At 63.4% G+C, this 25,290-nt stretch overlaps 1 protein-coding gene across 2 annotated transcripts; it reads left to right on the top strand.

Annotated features, from left to right (window-relative positions):
- Positions 1–783: 783 nt before the first annotated feature.
- LOC121087551 (semaphorin-3F-like) lies at positions 784–24,409 on the top strand. Of its 2 annotated transcripts, XM_040592700.1 has the most exons (19): positions 784–969; positions 4,062–4,231; positions 13,538–13,698; positions 13,871–13,933; positions 14,365–14,484; positions 15,908–15,988; positions 18,206–18,299; positions 18,691–18,810; positions 19,885–20,024; positions 20,102–20,216; positions 20,424–20,493; positions 20,599–20,743; positions 20,860–21,082; positions 21,891–21,979; positions 22,297–22,338; positions 22,588–22,745; positions 22,825–22,892; positions 23,703–23,836; positions 23,923–24,409. In XM_040592700.1, the coding sequence occupies exons 2-19, from the start codon at positions 4,111–4,113 to the stop codon at positions 24,331–24,333; spliced, it is 2,355 nt and encodes a 784-aa protein (XP_040448634.1). In that variant the 5' UTR covers positions 784–969; positions 4,062–4,110; the 3' UTR covers positions 24,334–24,409. The 2 variants fall into 2 exon arrangements, with proteins under 2 accessions (XP_040448634.1, XP_040448635.1); XM_040592701.1 differs by lacking the exon at positions 15,908–15,988.
- The last annotated feature ends 881 nt before the right edge of the window (positions 24,410–25,290 follow it).

Here is a 25,290-nt window from a genome sequence, read left to right as displayed (position 1 = left end):
GGCACATGCCTGGCACCTGAAGGGCTCCGAGGCACCCAGCTCGGGGCAGGAGGGAGCAGGACAGGACGCCGGGGCTCAGCTGCACGGCACCTGCCCGCCGTGCCTCGGGGGAAGCTGCTGCGGCGTGTGGGGAGCCGGGCCCGGGGGGGGAGGGGGCCGGCACATCCCGGAGCGGAGGGATGCCGGGGCCAGTGCTGGGCAGGGAGCGCCCGGGGGCTGGCAGGTCCCCGGGGCAGGGGGACTCCAGGTGACTGGAGAGGGGCAGGCATCACCTGTCTCCCCGCGGCTGAGGACCGGGGGCCACCGGGGCGGGGGCGACAGCAGCAACGAGGTGGGGCCGGGGGAAGGTGCCCCTCTTCCTGCCCGAGGGGCTGCCGTGTGTGGGAGGCGGTTTCTCGCCGGAGCCGGAGCCCTCACAAAGCCGCCGGCTCGCCCGGGCTCGGCTCCCCGCTGCCTCCCGCTGCCTCCCGCTGCCTCCCGCCGCCCGCCTCGGCAGACAAAGGAGGGACGGCACTTATGTAGGCGCTTCCTTCCCGGGGCCGGCGGGAGGGTGGTGGGCGCCGGAGGCCAACCTTGTTGCCCGCGGCCTCACACGGCGCGGGGCTCCGCCGGCACGGAGCAACAAAAGGCCGGAGCCGGAGGTGAGCGGCGGGGGCGGCGGGGCTCGAACCCGCTGTCCCAGGAGGGGGGGAGGCGGGGCTGAGGGGCGGGGCTATGCAAACGACGCCCCCCGCGGCGCCCCGCGACAAGCGCAGGGGCTGCGGCGCCCACTCGGGGCCGGGCCGCCGCCGCCCGCCGCCCCGGCCCCGCCCCGCGCCCCGCCCCGCCCCGCCGCCGCTCCACGGGCCGGGGCCGCGGCGGCAGTCGCGGCCGCGAGATGGCGGGGGGCCGCGGGTGCCCGGCGCGGCGCTGAGCCCCGCCGCCCTCCACACCCCCCCGCCAGCCGCCGCCGCCGGGACCCCCGCAGAGGTAAGGGCGGGGAGCGGGCGGCGGAGCGGGGGCGCCCCGAGAAAACTTTCCGCCGCTCGGAACTCGCGTGTGCGTGCCTGTGTCCCCCCCGCCGCAACTTGCCGGTGAAGCGGGCAGGTGGGGCGTGGGGGCGGCTTGGTGCCTGCACACCGGGGTCGGGACCTATGCCCCGAGCCAGCGGCGACGCCGTGCGCTTTGCAGCCCTCCCCACCGCCCCGCCTCGCAGGGGGGCCAGTACCGGGGGTGGGGTGGGGTGTCTCTGCTGGTCCCCCCACCCCCGGGAGCCCGGCGCGCCCCGGTGCCGCCCGGGGCGGGGGCACGGTTCCCGGGGAGCACGGTGCGGGCAGGGGACGGGGGCTGGCAAAGAGCTCCCGGGGCAGGGGGGGCTGCGGCAGGGCTGGGCGGCGGGTGGGTGTCTGAGGAGGGGGTGCTGGGGAGGGGGGCACTCGCCAGACGCCCTCCCCCAGCCCTGTGGAGCCGGCAGCCGCCGCCAGCCCGGGGGGACCGGGAGCCCCAACGGGGCGCGGGGGGGGCAGAGCGCCCGGGGGCGCAGGGGACAGGGGGCTCTCCCCCGGGACTGGCCAGGCGTGCCGGAGGGCTGGCGGCGCAAAGTTGCGCAAAGTTATTTCCCGGGTGCGAGGGGCCGCGCTGGCCGGTTAACGTTATTATTTTCTTTTCTTTCTTTCTTTCTTTCTTTTTTTGTTTTTTTTTTATTCCGCCCCCTTCCCACCGGTGCCACCGTGCACTCGGGCACCATGGCCGAGAGCTGGGGCGGACTCCCCTCCCGCTGCCCATCCTGCCGGTCTCTCTTTTCCCTCCCGAAGCGTTTCCTGCTCCCGGGGGTCGCTCCCGAGGCCCCAGGACCAGGCGTGCGGGCAGCCTTACCTCCGAGCCCCCCCGGCCCCCCTCGGCCCCGGGGACTCGGTCCCCCAGAGGAGTCCCTGTTCTAGCCGGGAAAACCTTTCCCCAATCGCTTGGGCTCGGTGGCGCTGGGCTGACCGGCCTGGGAGGGGGGATAAAGCCGAGCGGGATTTTGATCTTCCTGCGGCAGCACCAGCAATGGCCAAACTTTAATTGCCAACAGCCCCCCCATCCCCAGCCAGCCCGGGTGCTGGGGGGAGGAGGAACGTGGCCGCTCTCCCCTGGAGTTCCCAGTTTCCCTGGAGCGCAGATGACCCTGGAAATAAAGATTTCCCGTCCAAGGTGCACTCCGATGGGCCGTTTCCCCTTTTTGCTTCCTTGGAATTTGCCTTTCCCAGCCGGGCCTGGGTGCCCCCCGCTCGCCGCCGGCCCTTTCCCCCCTCCTCGCCCTGCGCTCGCTGCGCTCCCCTCCTCTCCCTTTTCCTTTGTTTGCCATCTCGCTCCCTGTCTCTGACGCGTACGCCGCTCCATCCAAATGCAATAGTGGGATTTGCCAGAATTATTTCCTAAAGCTGCCGGGGAGAGGGGGGGAGGCTTGGATGGAGGGGGGTTATTTAACTGCAACCAACTGGAGTTTTGGCTGGCGAAGGAACTGGGGGCTCGGGCTGTCCCGGCCCGGCGCTGATGGGAAGGGCAGAGCCTGGGAACGGGTGGGAGAAGCAGGGGGGCCAGCCTGGAAGGGGACCGAATGCCAGTACAATGGAGCAGAGCTGGGTGTGCTCAGGGGGAGAAGAGCAAATCGAAATATTTACTGACTCCAAAGGCAAGAGTGAGGAAAAAAAAAAATACTGAGCCCCCGGGGAGCGGCAGTGCCGCCGTGCTCCAGGTCTTGCCCTGCCGCCCGAGGAAGCGGCGCTGGAGGGGCTGCGGTGGTGCCCGCCTGGCGGTGTCGGTGCTGCTGTCCTTGTCCCGCTCGGGGCCAGGGCTGGCACCCTGGCTTCTGTGCACCCCGGGAGGGGCTGGCCGGACCACCTGGGTGGCCTTGTGGGCAGAGCCCCGGGATGCGGGACTGCCCCCCTGGCAGCTCAGCATCTCTCTGCTGGGGTGCCCTGAAGGGGTCCTGGACATCCACCCGTCACCTTCCTGTGTGCCTGTCCCCTGCGGGGCTATGCAGTGGCAGCTGGCACGTCCCCATGGGGGTGTCACGATGGGACCCCCCCGGTGCAGCATGCAGGCAGGCAGTGCCCATCCTTGCGGTGCAGACGCCTTTGACTGGGTGCTGCCCGGATGCCTGAGCCCACCCAGGTACCACGGCACAGCGCATCCCACCCTGGGTGTGCAGCTCCCTGGGGACATGAGGAGCTTCCCACCGCAGCCCTCCTCCCAAATCCTGCCTTAAGCCTCCTGGAGCCCCCTGGGAGGGTGCTGCCTTGGGAGAGGGACCTGGGCCCGAGGAGATGATCTCTCTCCCCGAGGGACAGTGGGGCACACTGGGGGCACTGCATGCCGTGCTGTGCCATGCCGTGCTGTGCCGGGGTGCGTGTGTGGCTTGCTGGAGGCAGCTTGGCGGACTCCACTCAGTGCTGGAGCCCCAGGGAGTCCAGCTGCCTGGCACACAGGCAGGGTTTTTTTTTCTTCTTCTTTTTCCTCCTCTTTTATTTATGAAAAAAAAATCTCCCCCCCCCCCCTTATTTTTTTTTTTGTACGTTCTTGGAATAATGAAGTCCAGATTTCCTTCATGTTGGAAAGATTTGATCCCAGCTCTGCTCACTGTGGCTTTGCTGGGGGCTGGGAGGAGAGGTGGGGCGAAGAGGGGTGGGAATGGGACCCCTCTAGGTGCTGGGGGAGAGCCATCTCAGCGCGGTGGGGGTGCTGCAGGCTAGGGGGGTGAGGAGGGATGCTCCTCACCTGGGCAAGGTTCGCTGGCTTAGGTGGGGGAGCGTGCTGCAGTGGTGCTCACTGCCGTGCTCGCCTCACCCTGCATGCTTAGCTTGGCACCCTAGAAGGTGAGACTGGGCACCCCCGCCAATTCCTGCCTCCCACACCCCAGCCTGCAGAGCAGGGTTTACCTGAGCCCCCCCAGGGCTTGCTCCCAGCCCTCCCCACAGGGTGCTGTGTGCCGGCGAGTGATGAAGAGTGGGATGATGATGGGGAGGTGTGGGACTTGTACCCCACATCCCAGGGTGGGTGCAGCAAACTGATGTCCTTCCCTGCTATGCCCTCTTTGGCAGGCTCAGCTCCCCAAGTCCCGGACTCCCCTCGACATCGGTGCCCAGGTGCATGCCCACCATGCCCGTGGTCAGCGTCCTCCTCTGGGCCACCCTGCTGACTCTGGGCTGGCGGGCTGCCCATGCCAAGGACCACGGCTTTGCTACCCCGAGGGTCCAGCTCTCCTTCAAAGGTAAGAGCCTGGCAGCAGGAGTCGCAGGGTGGGGGTGGGGAGCAGGGTGGGACCCCAAGAAGGTGGAGGACATCAGGGGCACCATGGTCCAGGCTTCCTCCTCCTTCTCACCTGGTAGCAGGGGTATCAGTAGGCTGCACCCCCAGAAATCTCCATGGGGTTCAGTGTGGCTGAGCTCCCAGTTTGCCCCCTCCCCCCCGCTCCCATTCTTGGGGGGTGTGTGGGGCTGGTAGCCTGCCCAGTCCCCCTAGTACACTTCCCCTTGTGGGTGTGTGACTCCCTCCATCTGGCGAAGCTGGGTGCTGAGGTGCGAGAAGCCCCCCCCAGCAGCGCCCCGAGTCCAAACAGCAGCTTGGCGCTGCCTTGGCCCCCCCAGCTGGCATTAATGCCTGGGAGCTGGCTGGGAGCCGGCTAGAGGCTGGAGGGGAGGATGCCGGGGCGGGGGAAAGGGGCTTAACCCTTTGGTACCGGGGCTGCCCGACCCACCCAGCCCACTCTAGGAGCCAGGGGGACAACCCCGGGTCAGCTTTGGGGTGCATGTTGGTGGAGGGGTTGGTCCTGAGCTCCTGCCTCGAGGATGCTGAGAGGGAGCTGGATGGGGCGATGAGGCAGTGCTCAGGGTTACAAACCTGGAGGAGCTTCCGCCAGCACAGGGTGTTTGGTACTGCCCTCGCCCCGGGCCCTGCTGGGACCAGCTGCCCTCTTGGATTTGTCCCAGCCCAGGGATGTGTGTCAGGAGGGTGACAGGCACACAGAGCCTTGTGTCTGCCTTTTCTTGGGGTCCTGGGGAACGTGAGCCACCCTGGGAGAGCCGGGGCCATGCTGCCTGCGCCCTGCCATGCTTTCCCACCGTGCCTTTGCCCTCTGGTCATGTACCGAACCGGTGAGCCCGGGATGCAGTGGCGGAGCCAATGGTGAGCGCAGCAGTTCCGGTCCGGTCCAGCAGAGCCCCCCGGCAGGAGGGGCTCAGGGGGCTTGCGGCAAACGAGGCTCAGGCAGGGCGAGCCTCTGGCTTTAAAGGCTGGTCTCAGCAGGAAAAATGGCTGGTATGAAGCGGCTGGGGACAAGTCCAGGCTGGAAAGGTGTGTGCAGTTCCTCTCTGCGTGGCAGGCACCGCTTTTCTCTCCAAAAGGTGGTTTCGGAGGGGTTTTAGGGGCTGCTGGGGCACTTTGGCCGCTGCTGTTTCCCACCTAGGGATGCATCCCTTATCCTGGCTCAGAGCATCTCTTCCTTGTGGCTGCAGTGGGAGGAGGCTGTGGTGAAGCCCTGGCTTGACCCGGTGCCCCCCACCCCGGCAAGGTGTGTGTTAATGCTTGTTGCCATCCCTCAGTGCCGGCATGCCCGGGAGCAGGATTAATTCCGGATAAGTGTGGTTAGGCCTGCTGTGCAGCGGGGTGGGGGCTGGTTTGGGTTTGGTTTTTGGGCCCTGGCTGGGTGGAGTTCCCTGGCCATGACTGGGGACCTGGTGGTGTCACCCAAGTGCCTGTGCCAGGATCTCTGGTCCTTCTCCCTCCTGCCTGGGGTGGCCTGGCATGGCTCCCCCTGCACAGAGAGGGCATTTGTGGTGTGAGAAGGGCCAGTTTGCACTGGCACATGGAGAAGAAATGCTGGTGATGTGCTGGATCCAAGCATCAGGATTGGGAAGGGATGCTGCTCACCTCCTCCCCGCCTACACTTTTGCAGCAGTGGCAGCAGAGGAGAATTAGCCTGGGGTCTTCCTCGAGGGCCAGCCAGGAGCCACACGCCAGGCTGCCGGTAAGCAGCTTCCCTGAGTCAATAATCTGCCCGCAGCCTCCTCAAAGCCGTGGGGCTGCGAGATGTGGCGTGGTAGTGGCGATTGCTGGCTGGTCCGGCCCCTTTCTTGCCTGGGGACCCTGGATCAGTACCCAGATCCCCTGCCCCAAATCCCTTGAGGCAGCTGCAGGCAGTGGGGCTGGGCGTGATGGGGGCTGGGCTGTGGGGCACGGGTGTGATGAGCTGGGCTGGGCTGTGCTGGCAGGGACATGGTTGTGGTACTTCAGGGGACCTGGTGCCTGTTGGTGTGGGCAGGGCTGGAGGGATGCCGCTGGGCTTGGGGTGCAGGTCCCCACCACCAGCATCCCTCTGGCTGAAGCATCCCCATGCCAAGGTACTGCCCGGTGGGACCCAGGTGGCTGTGGCATCGCGTTGGCACCTAGTGGGGTGCTGGGGAAAGATTTGTGCTGGAGAGAGCCACTGTATCCCTGTGTCCATCCGTCCCCCCCCAGTGCCTCGCCTCAGCCGCGCTGCCTGGAGCCCCGCCAGCCCCGGGAGCGTCTCTGGGTTTGTTTGCCTTTGCTTGTTATCGCGCGCCGGAGGTTTGTCGCAGCTCCCCGGGGCCTGCGTCATCCTCTACGGAGCCCCGTCGTCTCTGAGTGCTTTAAAAAGAAAAAAAATTAAAAAATAATGAAGCAATAAGAATAGGGCAGGAGCCGAGCTCCTTCACCCCAGCGCAGGGTGATGGGCTGGGCAGGGTCATCCCGCAGTCGTCCCCCTCACCCTGCGACCCCCATGCTTGCTGTCCGTCTGTCCTCCCTCTCAAGGCTTTCCTGTCGTGTGTCGTGCAGGAGGAAGGTGACCGGCGAGGAAAGAACAGCACTGGGAGCGGCTCCGGCACAGCTCCCTTTTGCCAGCAGCTCTTCCCAGATCTCAGCCCGGTGCTGGCCAGAAATAGGGTGGATATTTTTAATCATCTTCTTGCTAACAATCCCCCCCCCCATCTCCTGTACACATCCTGTGGCCCCCTCTCCTCTGGGCCTTCCTCCATGCCGGGGGCTCAGGCACCGCAGAGGTCTGTGCTTTTACCACAAGGATGCAGGAGGTGATGATGATGGTGATGGTGATTCATCCCTCTGTGTCCTGCTCCCTGTCCGGCATGGGAAAAGCATGCGGGAAGGAAGGGTGGGCTCTCACCCCGCATCGCCGCGGGAAGCCCTCGAGGTCAGGGCTCTCCATGGGGCTTCAAAGGGGGAGCCGCTCCTCCCCGTGCCCCCCCCCCCGCCCCCCCCCCCCCCCCCCAACATGGCAATGGGAACAGCCGTGCTGGCACCTCTTGGAAAAGCCGTGGCAGAGGTCCAGCCAGGGACAGCCCTGGCCAGGAGGGGCCGGGTGAGAGGCAGGGCAGTTCCTGCAGGGGGAAAAAATCACTTTAAAAAGAATAAATCAAGTGGTGGAGGCTCCTCTCGCCTCTGCTGCCAGCCCCCTGCGTGACCTTGCTTCTGGGTGCCTTGTGCCTCAGTTTCCCCTCCCATCCTGCTGGCATCTCGGCTGGGGGACATCGGCACGCTTGATCCAGGCCGGGAGGTGGCAGATGGCTGGAGAGGAGCCCGGCAAGGGGGCTGTGTCCCCGGGGCCACCCAGGCGCCCTCCTAAGCTGCTGCAGCTGTGGGCACTGCCTGGCGACAGCAGGCTGGGATAAACATGGGGAGGACACGGGGGGGGGGTGCACAGGCAGGGCCAAGGGCTCGGGGACAGCCAGCCGTGGGGATGTGCTGGGAGGACTGGTGCTGTTGGTCCTCACCCCAGTACAGAGTGGGGGTGTGCTGGACCTCTGTGCTGCTCCTTGGACCCCTCAAAGGTAGGGGGGATGCCACGGTCCCCTCTCCTGTGCCCTGGGGGACAGGGACATGAGGGTGAGCTCTGTGACTCCCTAAAAGGATTTCTTTGGCTGGAGGGGTTGGGGGGCTGTGGCAGGGCCCCCCCACCCACCAGGACCGGCTGCTGCTGGGGCTGAGCCCCCTGGACTCCGGCTGCAAAGCTCCATAAGCTCCTTTAAACCTTCCTCCCCAAAAACCACCCTGTGCGATTTTAGCCTCCCCCCAGCATATATCTAGTAAGCTCATTATCCCTCAAATTAACAACACTCCTGGAGCAGTGCAGCCAGCATGGCCCTTCCTGGCATCTGTGTCCCCCATCCCTGGCTCCAGTGCTGCCGGCCCCTGCCCGGAGCACCCCAGCCACTGCCTGCCCTGTTGTCTTTTTGGCACAGAGCGAATGGCCTGGGAAAGCAACTGCATTCCCACCAAGGCAACCTTGTGCTGCTTTCAGGGGCTGTGGAAGAAAATGTTTAAAAATGTATAAAAAAACGCCCCAAAGGGCGGCGGGTGGGGACCCTCAGCTCAGCTCTTTGCTTTTGGGGGCACTGAAGTGTTTTTTTCTGAAGCCAGGCTCCTTCCCGAGGGGTTTTTCCTGCTGCTGGAGTATCCCCTGGCCCAGCTCCCCAGTGGGGACCGGGGTCACCACTGCCATGTGATGCTCGGTGGGGACAGGGCCCCCCCCTACCAGAGATGCTCGTTGGGGCACGTCCACCCGCGAGCACTTCGGGCAAGCTCGCTGGGGGATGAATCAGCGGTTTCGGCTGAAAAAATGTGGGTTTTCTTTTTTTTTTTTTTTTTGGCCTGTGCCCAATCGTCCGGGCTGCGATGGCGGGGGGGGGGGGGGGGGGGGGGGGGGGGTGGGGGGGGAAAGCACCCGGCTCGCCCTGCTTTCATCCCAAGGGATTTGAGCCGGGTGGCTGTGGCACCTGTCCCCTGCTGCAGGGGCCAGTGGAGCGGGTGCTGGCACGGGGCGATGCTCCCGGGGGGGGCTGGAGATGGTCGGGGGTGGAAGGCAGCAAGCGGGAGCTGGAGCCATTTCATCTCCCAAGCCCCAGCAAGGCGGCTTTGGTTTCCTCCCACCTGTGAATCGGTTAAATGGGAAAAAAGCTTGGCTGGGGGCCACGGAAACTCTCTTATTACATGTAATTAGCTTAATTACATCATAAATAACCCATCAAGGGGTAGCAGAGTGATGCTCAAACAAATAAGCAATTCTGCTTTCATCGGGTGACCCACCCAGCTCTTTGATCAAACCCAGTAACAACAAATGCTTTAAACACGGGAGGGGACACATCCAGTCCCCCATCCCTTTCCCAGCATTGCTCCCCATCCTTCCCCTTTGCCAGGTACCCAAAAAGCTGCATCCCTGATTTCAAGCAGGGGAAAAATTAGGGGGAAGCATCCTGAAAATTTGGGTCACACTTATAAATTTATGGGATAAACCACTTTGGGATGGAGCCAGGATTTATCCCTGCTGGGCCAGGCTCCCTTGGGATCAGTGCTGGCTTCTCCATCGGCATGCGGTGTGAATTCATTCACCCCCATGCAAAGAAAGGGCTCCCAAAAGGCACTGCCTCTGCCAGCCAGGGGGAGAGCGGTTATTGAATATAAACACGCCGTGTAATTTACATGCTAATTATGTTGAATGCACTACAAGCCCATAATTAGAAACTAATTAGGTGAGAGCGCCTGTAATTGGTTTCAGGGGGGTGCAGCAATGGTGCACCTGGGGAGGTGACCAGTTCTGGTCCTATAGTGGCATTAACTCTCCATGCTGGCACTCTGGTGGTGTTTGAGGGGGTTGGGGGTATTTGGGGCGCTGGGATGAGATGCCCTCTGGATGCTCAGTTTATCAGGGGCCCCTAAAATCTCACCCTTGCTTTGGAGATCAGTGCTGGCCTCTGTGCCAGTGGGCAGGGACCACTCATCCCTGCCCAATGGGGGACGGTGGTGGTAGCCAGCAAGGGTGGAGGTGTCGGCAGCTGCTGGAGCTGTAAATTTGGCATTACGGGGGGGCGGGGGGGGGGGATATGGCTTTGCAGAGCATGTAATTGGGCGGTACTGCTTGCCATCACTGCGGGCAGAGCTGAGCATCACCCCTTGTTGCTGGCCAAGGGTATGACGGTTCCTGGCCGCCAGCAGCATCGCTCGAAGGCGCAGGGTAATTAAATCTCAATGCCTGAGGCCACCAAATGATACTAGGGAGGTGAGTCCGATGGAGGCTTGGTGGGGGCTCTGCAGGATGCTGCGAGGGGACCGTCCCCGTGGAGGCCACCCTGGCTGTGATGCTGGGCGGCTCCTGGCTCCGGTGCTGGGCAATTAAAATGGGATTAGGCTCCTGGCCAGCCAGGGAAGCTCTGCCGGTGCTGGGGTTGGCAGCAGGGATGCGGGAGGGAATATGCTCATCAGGGCACATCGGCTAACCAGCCAGCTTCTCTAGCCCCAAGGGGGGCCCCTGCCCCGCTCTGTCCCCAGGGACCCCCCGTGGCTGCCGGGGGCAGGTTTGGGGGCACAGTGGTGGTGGGGGATTAGGCAGGGAGGGCGGGAAGGTGGCGGTTCAGGAGGTCAGAAGTTGGGGTGGGGGCTCACCCACCCGTCCATCCCCTTTGGAGAGGGCGTCACGGGGCAGTGGGTCTGTCACCACCCTGCTTTGGGGATGCCCCTTCTGATCGCTGGGCCGTGGGGGGCTGAATGGGGCCCCCAGCGGGGGGCCAGGGCCCTTTGTGCTGCTGGCTCTGTCCCCTGACAAGTCCTGGGGCCGCCCATCCTGATGGATGTGGGATTTTTGGGACTGTCACTGGCATGGGACCCTGCACTGCTGGTGTCCTGGTGCTGCCCGGCTCAGCCCCAGGGTCCCAGCTGGGAGGTGAGGATGGGAGCATGCCCCTGGGGAGGTTGGACGTGGTGTCCCCAGGCCAGGCAGCGATGGCAGATGCGGGGCTGTCCCAGCATGGGGGGTCTGCCTGGTTTAACCTCCATCCCCAGCTCTGCCTGCACCAGGGCTGTCCCTGCCCCAAGCAGGATGACTTGGGCGTGTGGCTCTGGCAGCTGGTCCCTAGTGCTGGGGACGAGACCTCTTGCTCTGCCTGCGTCACCCCACTGCTGAAGCCACCCTGCCCTTTCCTGGCTCCCGAGCTCCAGAGCCTCCCCGACACTAGCATACCTCTGGGGGAAGCCCCAAGAAAGTCACCCTGTGTCCCCAGGGCACTGTGTGGGGCACACATGTGCACACAGACATGTGCTGTGTGAGGTACACGTGCATGCACACACACTGTGGGGCACACACATGCATACACACACTGTGGGGCACACATGCACATATGTAATTGTATGGGGCACTCACCTGTACTCGCACACACACATGTACACGTGCATGCACACAGTGAGGCACACACATGCACAGACGCGCTGTGTGGGGCATGCACAGTGTGGGGGGCACACATGCACACTGTACGTGCACACACACACATGCTGCGTGGGATGCACACACATGCTGTGTGGGGCACACACGCATGCACACGTGTTGCATGCTGTACATGCATATGCACGCACGCACTGCGTGGGTGAGCGGGGCAGCTGTGGGCTGTGGCACAGGCAGAGACTGGACCCAGTGCACTGTGGCACAGGCAGGGGCACTGTGGGACAGGCAGGGAGCACCATGGGACGGGCAGGGAATGCCACAAGTGGCAGGCAAGCCAGCACTGGCAACAGGGAACATCTGGAGCCCAGATGGGACAGGCGGGAGGAGTGTGCTCACCAGGTGGGTGAGCAGCCCCCCTGTCCCCCTGTCCTTTGCACTGTGGCACCCCACCCTGCCCACCAGCCCCTCCACGTGCTCACCATGCTCACCCCCTCTATCCAGCCCTGGCTGGCAGGCAGACCCCTGGGCCAGGGGGATGTTGATGTCACGTCCCGTGACAGCATTTCCCACAGCCCCAGCAGATTTGTGCCCCGTGGTGCCCGGCATGTAGCGGCCTCCCCACTGCAGCTGAGCAGTGCTGAGTGGGCTGCAGGTGCCGTGCGGCAGGGCTGGGGGCTGGGGGGCAGCGCTGCTGGCCATGGAACAGGGTGGGTTCTCCCAGTGACACCGGTGGGCACAGATCTGGCTGCTCCTGTGCACCGCTGTGCCCCCTTGGCATGGGCTCCCATGGAGACCTCCCTTTGCCCTGGCTGGCAGGAGGGTAGGTGCCCACCCTGCCCCAGAGGTGCCCGCCCCCCTGCCAGTCCGCCAGCCCAGCCCCAGAATGCCAAGCAGGGTGTCCCCAGGGCTGTGCAAGGGGGTCCCTGCCACCGCCAGGGTGCAGGGCACAGCCCCCCAGCCCTCTCAGTCCCCAAAGAGGGCAGCCCCCCATGTCTTCAGGGTGCCCAGGATGGGAAGGAGCCCTGGGGATGCCTGTGGGACATTGCCAGCCCCCCATGGGGCTGGAAGGTGAGAGGTCAGGGAGATCTGCAGGCGCTTGGCATCCTGGCTGGGAGCAGCAGCTGGCCGCTGGAGCCCTGCCCAGCCCTGCCTGGAAGCCGGCATGCTCCTTCCCGCCACCGAGCTGCAGGAACCTGCTCCACTCCCACCCGGGAAGGGGGGTCCCCGGTGCACAGGGCACACCCCGGTGTGGAGGGACAAAATGCAGGGTGGGGGGTGCTCATGGGGCCAGCATCCCGTGGCAGTCCCATGAGACCCCCATGTCTAATGGCTGAAGGGGGGAATCCAAAGGGGGTGGCATCTCCAGAGGGGGTGGCATCTGGGGCAGATTGTGTCCCATGGAGGTGGCATCTAGAGTGGCACCTCCAAAGGGGATGGCATATGGGGAAGATGATATCCCATGGGAGTGGCATCTTATGGCTGGGAGTGACATCGGATGGCTGTTGGTGGCATCCAAAGGGGTGGCACCTCCAAAGGGAGTGACATCCAGGGCAGGTGTCATCCCATGGAGGTGGCATCAGATGGCTGGGCTTGACATCGGAAGGGAGTGACACCTCCAGAGGGGGTGGCATCCAGAGTAGGTAGTGTCCCATGGGGGTAGGGTTCTCTGTCTTGCTCGTGTCCTGGCCCCTGCTGCGTGGTCCTTGGCACTGGCCCACATCATCTGCAGCACTTCTGCCTTCCATCTGGCTGCCTCATTGCACTTGTGAATATTCATGACCCTCATTATCCTCTTTCACTCATTGCTCCCACACTCAGGCTAAAAATAACTTCCCAAGGGGGGATGGGGTGCGTGGGGCCGGGGAGAGGTTTGTCCCCTCCCCGGGAGGGAGCTCCTTGGGGTCCCAGCTTCCCCATCGAGGAGCCAGTGGACTGGCTGAGACGTGGGGTCACAGGGCAGGAGAGGGATGATGCCGGAGATTTTGGGAGCTGCGGGCTCTTGGCTAGTGTGCCAGGGAACCCCTGCTTCCCGCCCCATCTCAGTGGGGAGCTCCACTCCCTGCTGTGGGGTGCTGGGTCTCCTGAGCCCAGGTCCTGCTGTCCCCCTCCCCTGGCCACTCTTGGTTGTCCCAACCAGCCATGTGCATCTCTGTCATTGTCCCATGTCCTATGTAGAGGTGGCAGTATCATGGTTCTCATGGAGGGAAAGGTGGGCATCTCCTCTGGCAGGATGTCCTCCAGCTGGGACCAGCCTTGAACTCAGGGGCAGAGGTGGCACCAGGGCAGGTGGGGGGCCCTGGGGTGCTGACACCTGCTCCTTTGCCCCCACAGAGCTGAAGGCAACTGGCACAGCGCACTTCTTCAACTTCCTCCTCAACTCCAGCGACTACCGCATCTTGCTGAAAGACGAGGACCACGACCGCATGTACGTGGGCAGCAAGGACTACGTCCTCTCGCTGGACCTCCATGACATCAACCGCGAGCCCCTCATTGTAAGCTGCCATCGCAGGGTAGGGGGGGGCACAGGTGGAAGGGGGGCAACTGGGCACACGAGGGGGCATTTTGGATGCTGGGGCAGGAGCTCGGTGGGCGTTGCTGGCACTGATGGGGAAGAGGTGGCGCTGGATGTGAGCCCTGGTCTCCCCTGGGCTTGTGTCTCTGCAGATCCACTGGCCCGCATCCCAGCAGAGGATCGAAGAGTGCATCCTGTCAGGCAAGAACAGCAACGTGAGTGGACACCATGAACCCCCTTCTGGCCAGCACTCAGGGGGATTTGTGTCCTCATGTCATACCCTGGAAAAGCCGTCCCCCAGGTCCCCTCTAGTGCAGCAGCATCTGCAGCCATGCCGGATGAGGTGGCATCCCATGGTGTCACAGTGTCCTCTCACCCCTTCTGTCCCAGCCCTGCAGGTCCTGGAGAGCTTCATGGGCAAGTAGGAGGCCAAGCTCCTCATGTTTCCTCCTGCCAGCCAGGGCTGGGCCTTCTAGCTTGCTAGCTCGTGGCTCATGCTAGCCCCTGACTCATGCTGTCCCATGCCCCATGCCATCCCGTGGCCCATGCCAACCCATGACCCACACCAACCCATGGTGCCAGCCCATGGCCCCACCCCAACCTATGGCCCCCTGCTGGGGTTGGCACCCCCTCCTCTGCTTCCCAGGGGGAGTGTGGCAACTTCATCCGCCTGATCCAGCCCTGGAACCGGACCCACCTCTACGTGTGTGGCACCGGCGCCTACAACCCCATCTGCGCCTTCGTCAACCGTGGGCGCAAAGCCCAGGTAAGGGGTGGGTGGGATGGGTGGGGGCTGAGCCAGTGCCTGGACCAGCGGTGCCGGTGCAGCCACCACAGGACTGCAGCGGGGTGCGGGAGGGCAGCACGGCATGGCTTGCCTCTGCCGGTTGGTGTCAGGGGGTTTGGGGAGCAGAGGGTTGGGGGCCACAGCAGGCAGTGGGGTGAGCGTGGCTAACAGTGCTGTGCTGCTGAGTGGGGCCAAGCCATCTCCACAGACAGAGGACTTCTCTTCATGCTGGAACTGGGCCACCCTGGCTGGACCTTGATGCTGGCTTCCATGTGATGTGCCCTCGCACCCTGCTGGTCGCAGCCACTGCTGGATCTCCACCGGAGCAAGAGATGTGTCACCCCCAGCTTCCCACCCACCACCAGGCTGCGGAGCCCCTTGCTGTGGATGCAGAGGATGCCTGGCACTGTGCCAGTGCTGGTGTTGCACAGGGAAAACTGTGGCAGGGGCTGTGCCAGTGCATGTGGCCGTGTCGGGGACATCCCTGTATGAATGCCACACAGCCCCAAGGACCATGGTGTGCACTGAGAGGGTGGTCAAAGCCGTGTGCCACCAGGCTGGATGTGTGGCAGACAGAGGAGCAGTTTCAGGATAGTCCTGGGAGGAAGCCAGTCTCTGCACGTAGCAACGTGGGTGTCCTGGGGGGCCCCAAGCCCTGTGAGGTGTCCATCCCCTCTGCGCTGGGGTGGCAGGTCCTGGGCTGTGTCCTCTTCTGTGGTCAGAGGGAGCTGGGTGCTGCCAGCCTGAGCTGAGGGAGGAACGCGGCGCTGGACATGGAGGATGTGTGTCTGCCCCGATGCCCCCAAGCCTGGCACAGGCACCAAGAAGGGTGGCTGCTGCTTGGGCCAGTCCAGATTAGGACTGGATTGGGACCAGGCTGGGCAGCAGCAGCATTTGAGGAGGAGCAGGGGTGCTGGTGCAATTGAGGACAGCATCGTGTGTCCCCTCCAGAAGACCAGCAGCGCTGTGGCGGGGATAGGGCATTCCAGTGACCCTGTAGTGCCAGTAGCTTCCCCCATGCCGTGACTGGGCGCCGGGGGCTGGGGCATTGCTTCTCTGCTCAGGGTGCTGCCACCTGGGTGGCAGGTGCCATCTTTGTGTCCCCAGGTGTGAGCCTAACCTGGCTGGCTGCGGGCAGCTGCCTCTCCGCTCTCTCCTTCCCTGTGCCAGGGCACCCCAGTTCTGTGGGAGAGAGTAGGATCTGTCCTGGAGAAGCTCCTGCTGGAGGACGGCCCAGCCTGGAGCATCCGGAGACCCCCACCAGCACCACCCAGGGGGACCACAGCTCTGCTGCTCCATGGGCACCCATCACCCCAGCTCTTGGGGTCCCCCCACCCGCCCCTGCCCTGGGGGGTCCTTCCCCCCACTGGCGCTAACTCTCTGCCCTGCTCCTTTTCCCCAGGGGTTTCCGCCGAGCCAGCCGGGAGGCCGGGAAAGCAGATCCACCGACAGCCCCCTCAGCCCGAGACCAGCACAAAGCAAGGTGGGAACCGGTCTGGGAGCCCGCCGCAGCCGTGCCCAACTCTCCCCGGGGCGCGCCAGAGCCGCGGGCTCCTTCTCCCTCCCACCGGCATGCTTCCGACCCCTGGGCCAGGCGCCCTGTGCCGTGGGCATCCCCGGTTCTGTGGGCATCCCCGCCGTCTCCTTCCCTCTCAGCACAGCATCTTTCGGCCACCGGCCTGGCGTCTGCTCTCCTTCTCTCACTAACTCCTTCCTCCCAGGCCATGTACGGGTCCCCTGTGGGGGACACTGTCAGGGACGGTGGCTCTCCCCCCTGCCACCAGCTTTGCCCAGCTCCAGGCTTGCTGTGTCCCTTGGAAGTGGGGCCACTTGTTGGTAGAGTCACAGGGCTTGAGGTGGTTCAGGGGAGGATGCCAAGGCGATGTGCAGGAGGTGTTTTGGTAGGGTCTACAAAAACGTGACTAAGCAGCTGCTTTGCCCTGCCCCGGGGAGGGCTTGTGTCATGCCAGTGGGCAAGCAGGCTCAGGGAGGCGATGGCAGCCCCAGCTTCTGGGAACACCCAGCGTCCTGCCCACCCTGACAGTGTCACCCCCCAAGCCTCTCCCCTCCAGACTAACATGGGTCAGTGCATGGGCTGGGGAGCAGGTGGGGCGTGGGCATCCTGTGGCAGCCTGGGTCTCCCTCCTGCCTGGCCCTCTGCCCCCGCTGGCCCCTCCGCTCCAAGGATGGGTGGTAGCGGTGCAGAGGGTGATGCTCAGCTGCGAGCATCTCACTGGCTGCGGGCAGCTCCTGCTGCTGACTTCCCCAGTGCCAGCTGGGCAAGCCCTGTTGGCATTTCAGCCCCCTCGAGCTCCCCTGGTTCCTCCCTCCCTGCCAGATCTGGCCCCAGCATCCACAGGGAGAAGCTCCCTGGTGCAGCTCCTGTGCCCTGGGCGGGGGCTCCCTGGGGGCTGCCAGCACCTGCTTTCCCGCAACTCCGATGCATTTCAAGGCACATTAGCCCAACAGTGGTGCCGGCACCGTGATGGCTCATGGGTTGCCTGACTGGGAGGGCGAGATGATGCGGCTGGGGCCAGGCCTGCACTGGAGAGCCAGGTTTTCCCTGTGATGGTTTGCTCAGCTCGGGAGCAGGGCTGTCACCAGGCAGAGGCGTTTGTGATGGTGATGGTGGCTCTGGCAGTGCAGTGCAGCGATGGGGACGGTGGAAGTGTGGCTGTGCCCATCTCTGGGGCTGAGGTGCCCCAGGAGGAGCTGGCATGAGCAAAACCTCTGGTGGGAGATGGGCTCGGTGAGCATCCCAGCTCCCCACCCCATCCTGCCCTTCCTGGAGCTGGGGGCTCTGCCAGGACACTGTTCACCTTTCGATGGAGGATGGCTGCCACCATGTCCATCACCCCTGCGTCAAAGCCAGGGCACGGGGCCAGTGGGCAGTTCCGCCACTCTGATTTGGTTGCTTGAGGTACCCCCCTGCACCCGGGCTCCTCACAAGTGCTGCCATGCTGCTGCTTCATCCCTGCTCTGATGGTCCCTATGTCAGGGGGTGCAGGGTGCCCTGGCTGGGCGAGCCTGGCCCTGCCTGCCCCCAGCTGGCACTGGCAGAGGTTTTTGTGTGCATCTCTGGAGGCAGTGTGGGTCTTGCCTGGCTGGGGATGTGTGACAGTGCCAGGGATGGCCACAGGGGAGGCAGAGGTGGAGAGACAGCTAACAGTGTGGGGGCGAATCCCCCAGCGTGGGTGCAGCATCTCCCCATGATGCCACCTTGGCAGTGCCTGCTGGAAGATGGGTCCTGGCGAGAGGACTGCGGTGGGTCTGGCAGCCGAGCTGTGCTGAGCTGTGCCACTGGCCAAACTCTGCCTGCCAAAGCTGCTGGAGCTGAGTGACCTGGAGCCAGCCAAATGGCAATGTGCGACGCGGCCAGCTGGAGCAAAGAGGTGGCCAAAGGGAGATGTTTGCCCAGAAGTGGACCTGGGGGATGGATGCCCTGTTTCAACCCAGCAGTTCAACCAAGTCTCCAAGTGGTGGAGGGCATGGAGAAGCACCCAGCAACGTTGGAGGAGTAGCTCACGGGGACCTCAGCTTCTCAGAAGACCTGCAGACCCCTGGTGTGGTCCACCCGCATCCATCCTCGCTGCTGGCCTTCATCCTGGAGGAGGCTGCTTCTCCTGGTGGGCTTTGGAAGATGCCACAGGGATGGAGGGGTGAAAGTCTAATCAGCTCCTCCATTTGCTTCCTTCTCCAGGATTATATCTTCTACCTGGAGCCAGACAAGCTGGAGTCAGGGAAGGGGAAGTGTTCCTATGACCCCAAAGTAGACACCGTCTCTGCGTTAATAAGTGAGTTCTGTAGCTCCCTGGGGCCAGTGCTGCCTGTGTTGGGCAGAGGAAGCATGTAGGCAGGATGGGATAGCTGCTCCCACAGTCTTCCTGCATTGCCCAAATATCCCCTGGGAGTCAGGTTCCTGCCCCTGCCACCCCTGCTTGCTCCAGCGGTGGATGGCTGGGCACCCAGGATGCCCAGTCCTTGGGCAGTTGGCCCAGCAGAGGTGGAGGTCCTGGCTACAGACCAGTGGCAACCTTCCAAGCTCTCTGAGATGGCCACAGGCAGTGGCTCTTGGTGCCTTGTGGCTACTGGCTGGAGCTAGGGCTGGATGGAGCCCAGAGCAGTGGGAGAGGGTGGGTGGATGGGACTAGGTGGGGGTCCCTGGCTGATTTCTGCCCTCTGCAGATGAAGAGCTCTATGCTGGTGTCTACATCGACTTCATGGGCACAGATGCCGCCATCTTCCGCACCATGGGCAAGCAGACAGCCATGAGGACAGACCAATACAATTCACGCTGGCTCAACGGTGAGTTCGGGTGTCATTGGCTCAGGTTCCCTGGGGCCCACGCAGCTCTAGCCCTAGAGATGAAACTCATCGAGTTGTACTATGTCCTCCCAGGACAGAGACAGTAGCCAGTATGGCCAGGTGGATGGGTGGTGGAGTGGGAAGGATGGATGGATGGATGGATGGACAGCTGATGGATGGGTGGATGGATGGATGGATGGATGGATGGGTGGTTGACAGTTGACAGCTGATGGATGCGTGGACAGATGGGTGGACACATGATATATGGGTGGATGATGTATGGGTGGAGGGATGGGTGATGGATGGATGGATGGATGGATGGATGGATGGATGGATGGATGGATGGATGGATGGATGGATGGATGGATGGATGGATGGATGGATGGATGGATGGAAATCTAGGCAGAATAGCAGAGGGACAGCTGTGTGGGGCAGTGGCAGATGTGCTGGGAGCTTTGCTGGATGGTGGGAGCAGTCAGCTGGTGAGAGATTGGGCTGGCTCTGCCAGAGTCTGTGTGTAGGTTTCTGCAGGGCTGAGATGTCAACCATGTCGCCTGCAGTCGGTGACCCCGAGCACTCATCCTGCCCCCCTCAGAGCACCCCTGCCTGCAGGGCGGCAGCTGAGTAAACAGAGCAGAGCAGATGGGATGATCCTGCCGGGCTGGGGAGCCGGCGGGGCGGTAACCTGAAGAGGGAGAGCTGTCAGCACGGCTGGGTACCGGCTGATGGATGGCAGGGAGAAGCTTCCTGAGAAGCTTCCAGTCTGCGTGGTTCCTCCCCGGGGGAAGACTGGTTCCCACCGCCCTGTTCAGAGCTGCTGGAGCTCTCCACTCTGTGGACCTCAGGGGTGCTCCCAAGGACCTCAGGGAAGCTCCAAGGCACTCCTGGAGCACTGATGACCACCAAAGAGACCGAGTTCCTCTGCTCACCTCTGCAGCTATGGTCCAGATCCAGCTGTCGCCCTGCAACCACAGCAGTGCTTTTCCAGGAGCAGAGGAAAGGGGGGCTCAGCATCCTGCTGCAGCCAGGGGCAGGCTTCTGCTGGGCTGACAGTGCCGTGCCATGCCATTCCAGACCCGGCCTTTGTCCGTGCCCAGCTCATACCCGACAGCAGCGAGAGGAATGACGACAAGCTCTACTTCTTCTTCCGAGAGAAGTCAGCTGATGCCCCGCTGAGCCCTGGGGTCTATTCCCGCATCGGGCGCATCTGCCTGGTAGGTGGAGCAGCAGGCAGGCAGGGGAGTGGGCAAGGGAGTGGGCAGGGCTGAGCATGGGGGTTCCTCTGTTGCAGAATGACGACGGGGGCCACTGCTGCCTCGTGAACAAGTGGAGCACCTTCCTGAAGGCCCGGCTCGTCTGCTCTGTGCCAGGACCTGATGGGATCGAAACGCACTTTGATGAGCTCCGTGAGTGGGCAAGGAGGGGGATGGAGACCTTCTCCACTCCTGCAGGCTTGGGGGGCACCCTAGGGAGAGCTGGGGACCCTCTTGCTGCCCCCCCCACCTCTTGCTGTCCCATGGGGAGCTGCTCTCCCCCCTATCCTGGCATCCCTGAGTGCAAGGGTGTTCCTGCCCACCTTCCCCATGGTGACACCCCCATCTTTCTGTCCCAAGAGGATGTCTTCATCCAGCAGACTCAGGACACCAAGAACCCCGTTATCTACGCTGTGTTCTCTGCTTCGGGGTGAGTGCTGACACTCCCAGCACGGAGCAGCAGAGGATGGTCCCCTGCTGGGTGGGGGTCCCTGTGATGCCACAGTGTAGGGTGGCAGCAGGTCCTTCCTCCCAGGTCGGTCTTCAAGGGTTCTGCCGTGTGTGTCTACTCCATGGCCGACATCCGCATGGTCTTCAACGGGCCCTTCGCACACAAGGAGGGACCCAACTACCAGTGGGTGCCCTACACAGGCAAAATGCCCTACCCCCGGCCAGGCACTGTAAGTACCCCCTGGGCACACGTGGGGAGGTGAGCTGGCACCTGCCATGCAACCGGCACCCTCGGACGCATGCCCAAATACCAGCTCACTGAGCACTGGTGATGTTTGTGCCACAGTGCCCCGGGGGAACCTTCACCCCATCCATGAAGTCGACGAAGGACTATCCTGATGAAGTGATCAACTTCATGCGTACGCACCCGCTGATGTACCACGCTGTCTATCCCACCCACCGCCAGCCGCTGGTGGTCCGCACCAACGTCAACTACCGCTTCACCACCGTGGCCGTCGACCAGGTGGATGCGGCAGACGGGCGCTATGAGGTGCTTTTCCTGGGCACAGGTACCCACGCCGCGCACCGCGGGGAACGCAGCATGCTCCGGCGCGGCCCCGGAGGGCACGGGCACCACGAGGGCTGGCCAGAGCACGGTGCCCTCCGCCACGCTGGAGCAGGGTGAGGGGCTGAGACCCCTCCCCTGAGATCCCTGCCCCTCTTTGAGGCTCCAGCCTGGTCCCTCCCCTGCCCCGGTGCCCATCCCATGGACCCCCACCATCCAGCCTGGTCTTTCCCTTAGCCCAGTTCCCATCCCCAGAGCCAGCAACCCAGCATGATACCTCCCATCCTAGGGATGCCACGAGCCAGCCTGGTCCTTCCCCTGCCCTGCCCGTCCCACGGCCCCCACCATTCAGCCTCATCCTTTCCTGACCCCAGTGCCTATCCTGCATTCTTCCCATTGCGCATCCTAAGCCCACCATCATCCAGCTTCACGCCTCCCCTGCCCAGCTGCCCATTCTAGAGGCACTAGCATCCAGCCCTGTCCTTCCCCTGCCCCAGTGCCCATCCTGCAGGCACCATCATCCAGCTCAGTGCTCCAATGCACATCACAGAGCCCCCATGGTCCATCCTGATCCTTTCCCAGCTGCTGTCCCCACCCTGCCCTGGGTGGCAGCAGTGCCTAGCCACAGGCAGTGCCTTGAGCTGGTACACCGCGCCCCAGGCACAGCTGCCTGCTGCAGCAGGAGAGAGATGGGCATGGGCTTGGGGGAATCCTTCCTCCCCCCAGTCCCAGCAGGAACCCCCTTCCCAGGCTTGGAGGGCACAGGTGCTCAAGGGTGGCACTGAGCGCCCGGGCACCATGGTGTCTTGCAGATCGGGGCACCGTGCAGAAGGTCATCGTGCTCCCCCGGGATGACATGGAGACGGAGGAGCTCATGCTGGAGGAGATCGAGGTGTTCAAGGTAAGGGCTGGCCTGCCCTCCACGCCCTGCTGAGTGTCCTCAACCGGGCCAACCATCCCCTTGGGACACCAGCCATTCTTTGGGACACCAACCTGCCCCCTGGGACATCAGCAAGCCCCTTGGGATACCAGCCACCCATTGTCTGGCTCTGGAGGAACCCCAAGCATTGGTCCTCCTGCCTGCCGCCTCCTCGCATCTCCCCCTGCCCGCCCCTGCCTGCCCTAGCTGCCTGCAGGTGTCTGGGGCGCCCACCCCAGGGCTGCAGCATCAGGCCAGGCAGTCACCCCTCATTCTCCTTCACTTCTGCTCTCGTCTAGGTGCCGGCACCCATCAAGACAATGACCATCTCCTCCAAGAGGGTGAGTCACGGCAAATGGCAGGGTGCTGGGCAGATCCCATTACAGGCCTGGCCGCGGCACTGCCTAGTGTCACCCCAGCACCAGAAGGGGAGGCGCATGGGTAGCCCCAGGCAAGCTGGCTCGAGTGACCCGAGGTGGCCCTGGTGTCTTGGCCAGTTCCAGTACCAGGAGGCTGCAGCTCATTCTGGGTGGTCCTTGTGGGGTGGGGACAAGATAGCATCTCACTTTGTCCTCTTTGTCACCCAACAGCAACAGCTGTATGTGTCCTCGGCTGTAGGCGTGACCCACCTGGCCCTACACCGCTGCGATGTGTACGGGGAAGCCTGTGCCGACTGCTGCCTGGCCCGGGACCCGTACTGTGCCTGGGATGGCAGCGCCTGCACCCGCTACTCTGCCTCCTCCAAGAGGTACGGGGGGCCAGGGGACAGCGGCAGGGAGGGACACCCTGGCTTCAGGCTCCCCAGCTCACCTTCCACCTCCCCACAGGCGGAGCCGGCGGCAGGATGTCCGGCATGGCAACCCCATCCGCCAGTGCCGAGGCTACAACTCCAACGGTGAGCGAGGTCTGGGGCACAGCCCCACAGCATGGGGGGGCGGCTGCGGGGCGTGCTGAGGGTGGGGCGTGGGGGGTGTGTGGGCAATGACCAGAGTGGCACAGAGGTGGATGGATGCCCTGGTGGGCTGATGGTTGTGTGGGTGGGTATATGGGAAGAAGGTGAGCATGGATGGATGGATGGATGAATGGATGGATAGATGAAATAATGGGTACAATGGGGAGGAGGATGAGCCCAGATGAATGGGTTGGTGGGTAGATGCATGTGTGAATGAGTGGATACATTGGAGAGGAGGATGAATGTGGATGGTTGGGTGGATGGGTGGGTGGATACATTGGGGAGTAGGATGAACATGGATGGGTAGATGGATACATTAAGGATGGAGGATGGATAGATAGATGGATATGTTGTGGAGGAGAATGATCAGATTTGAATGGGTAGATAGAGGAAGGGATGGATGGATGGATGGATGGATGAATGGATGGATGGATATGGTGGGGAGAAGGATGATTACAAATGGGTGGGTGTGTAGACGAATGAATGGGTGGATGGATGAGCGTATGGATACTTCAGAGGAAGATGAACATGGGTGGGTGGGTGGATGGATGGACAGACAGACAGACACCCTTGCAGAAGCATGGCTACACTAGAGGTGAAGGAGCATACTCGCTGGGTGTCTGGGGAGCAGGCAGGCCTGTGGCTGGAGATGGACAGGACCTCTCCCTTGGAGAGTTGGTGGGCTGGGCAGGACGGCAGCGGGGCAGGGGTGCGGAGGCATGTGACCCAGCTGCCCATGGCCCACCCCTGCAGCTAACAAGAACATGGTGGAGGCAGTGCAGTATGGGGTGGAGGGCAGCACTGCCTTCCTGGAGTGCCAGCCCCGCTCGCCCCAGGCCAGCGTCAAGTGGCTGCTGCAGAAGGACAACAGTGACCGGCGGAAAGAGGTAGGGCAGGGTGCTGCTTGGGAGGGGGTGTGGGGTGGGGGGCCAGGGACCAGCCCACTGAGCCATGCCACCTCTCCCCCTGACAGCTGCGGGTGGAAGGCCGGGTGCTGCGGACGGAGCAGGGCTTGCTGCTGCGTGCCCTCCAGCTCGCCGACAGTGGCCTCTACTCCTGCACCGCCACCGAGAACAACTTCAAGCACACGGTGACCAAGGTGCAGCTCCGTGTCCTCAGTGGCCGCGCCGTCCACGCCGTGCTGGTCCAGGCGGAGTCTCCCCCTGGCCTGCCGGGTGCCCCCACTCCTCGCTACCAGGACCTGCTGCAGCTCCTCACCCAGCCAGAAATGGGACTTCTGGACCAGTACTGCCAGGGCTACTGGCGGCACACGGCTGCTAGCCCCCCACAGCCACTAGCTGGCCTCAAAGCCAAGGAGCAGCAGGACCAGAAGAAGCCTCGAAACCGCCGGAATCACCAGCCAGAGACCTACGGGCATACATGAAACCATCATCAGGGACTTTGCTAGCACAGTGGTCTATTTTTCCCCCCTTTTAATATTAAAAATATCTATAAATAAATATATATATATATACATCCACGCACACACGCACGCAGACACACACACTCCTCCCCTCCCACGGGAGATGGTATTTATTTGTAGGTTGTACATAGTCACTGGGGTGATGTGACTCCCACCTCCTGGCCCCAGGCAGGGGTGGGGACCCCCAAGGCAGCCGCCACCAGCACTGCTGTCTTCTCCCCTGCCCCAGGACCCCGGGATCCTGGTGTGTGGGGACTACTGGGCACTGCAGCTGCTGTCTTCCCACAGCTGGGGCATGGCCCTGCGCTGGGGGGCCAGAGGTGCTGGGTCCTGCTGTGGGAGGGGGTGATGCCCTGTGGAGGGGAACAAACCCCAGCCAAGGCAGTGGGAGAGGCAGCGCCACCAAGGTCTGCCCCTGCAAGCTGTGCGCAGCCCTCACAGCTTCATGCCTCAGTTTCCCCACCTGGTTATTGAGGAGCAAGTGCTTTCTGTGGGGAAGCTGCAGACCACCAGGCAAGCCTAGGAGAAGGGGGCCGTGGGACCAGGGTGTGCAGCCTTGTCCCCCTCCCTGGGGGGTTGGTCAGGGGGAGACAGGACCCTTGTGGCAGTATCCAGGTGTCCAGGCCATGGTGGGGGCTCGGCCGGGGTCTTTGGGTGGGGAAGAGAAGGAGAAGGGGCTGTGCCTGGGGTAAAACTTCGAGCAGCCGCTGGTGCTCACTGGCACTGGCACCCACGGGCGCTGGGGCACCCAGCCCGTCAGCTGCCCCTTGGGGCACCCAGGCAGGTGCAGGGGGTTGTAAATAGTTGTACATGGGAAGCGCAGGGGTGGCAGGGGCCAAGCAAGTGCCCCCTGCCGCAGCCAGGGGCACCCCCAAATAAACACTGGCTTTGGGACAGATGCGGGCGCCTGCGTGTGCT

Source organism: Falco naumanni, chromosome 4 (assembly GCF_017639655.2).
Source record: "Falco naumanni isolate bFalNau1 chromosome 4, bFalNau1.pat, whole genome shotgun sequence".
Lineage (NCBI taxonomy): Eukaryota > Metazoa > Chordata > Aves > Falconiformes > Falconidae > Falco > Falco naumanni.
Note: the sequence above shows the minus strand (reverse complement) of the source record. Positions and strands in the feature narration are given on the sequence as shown.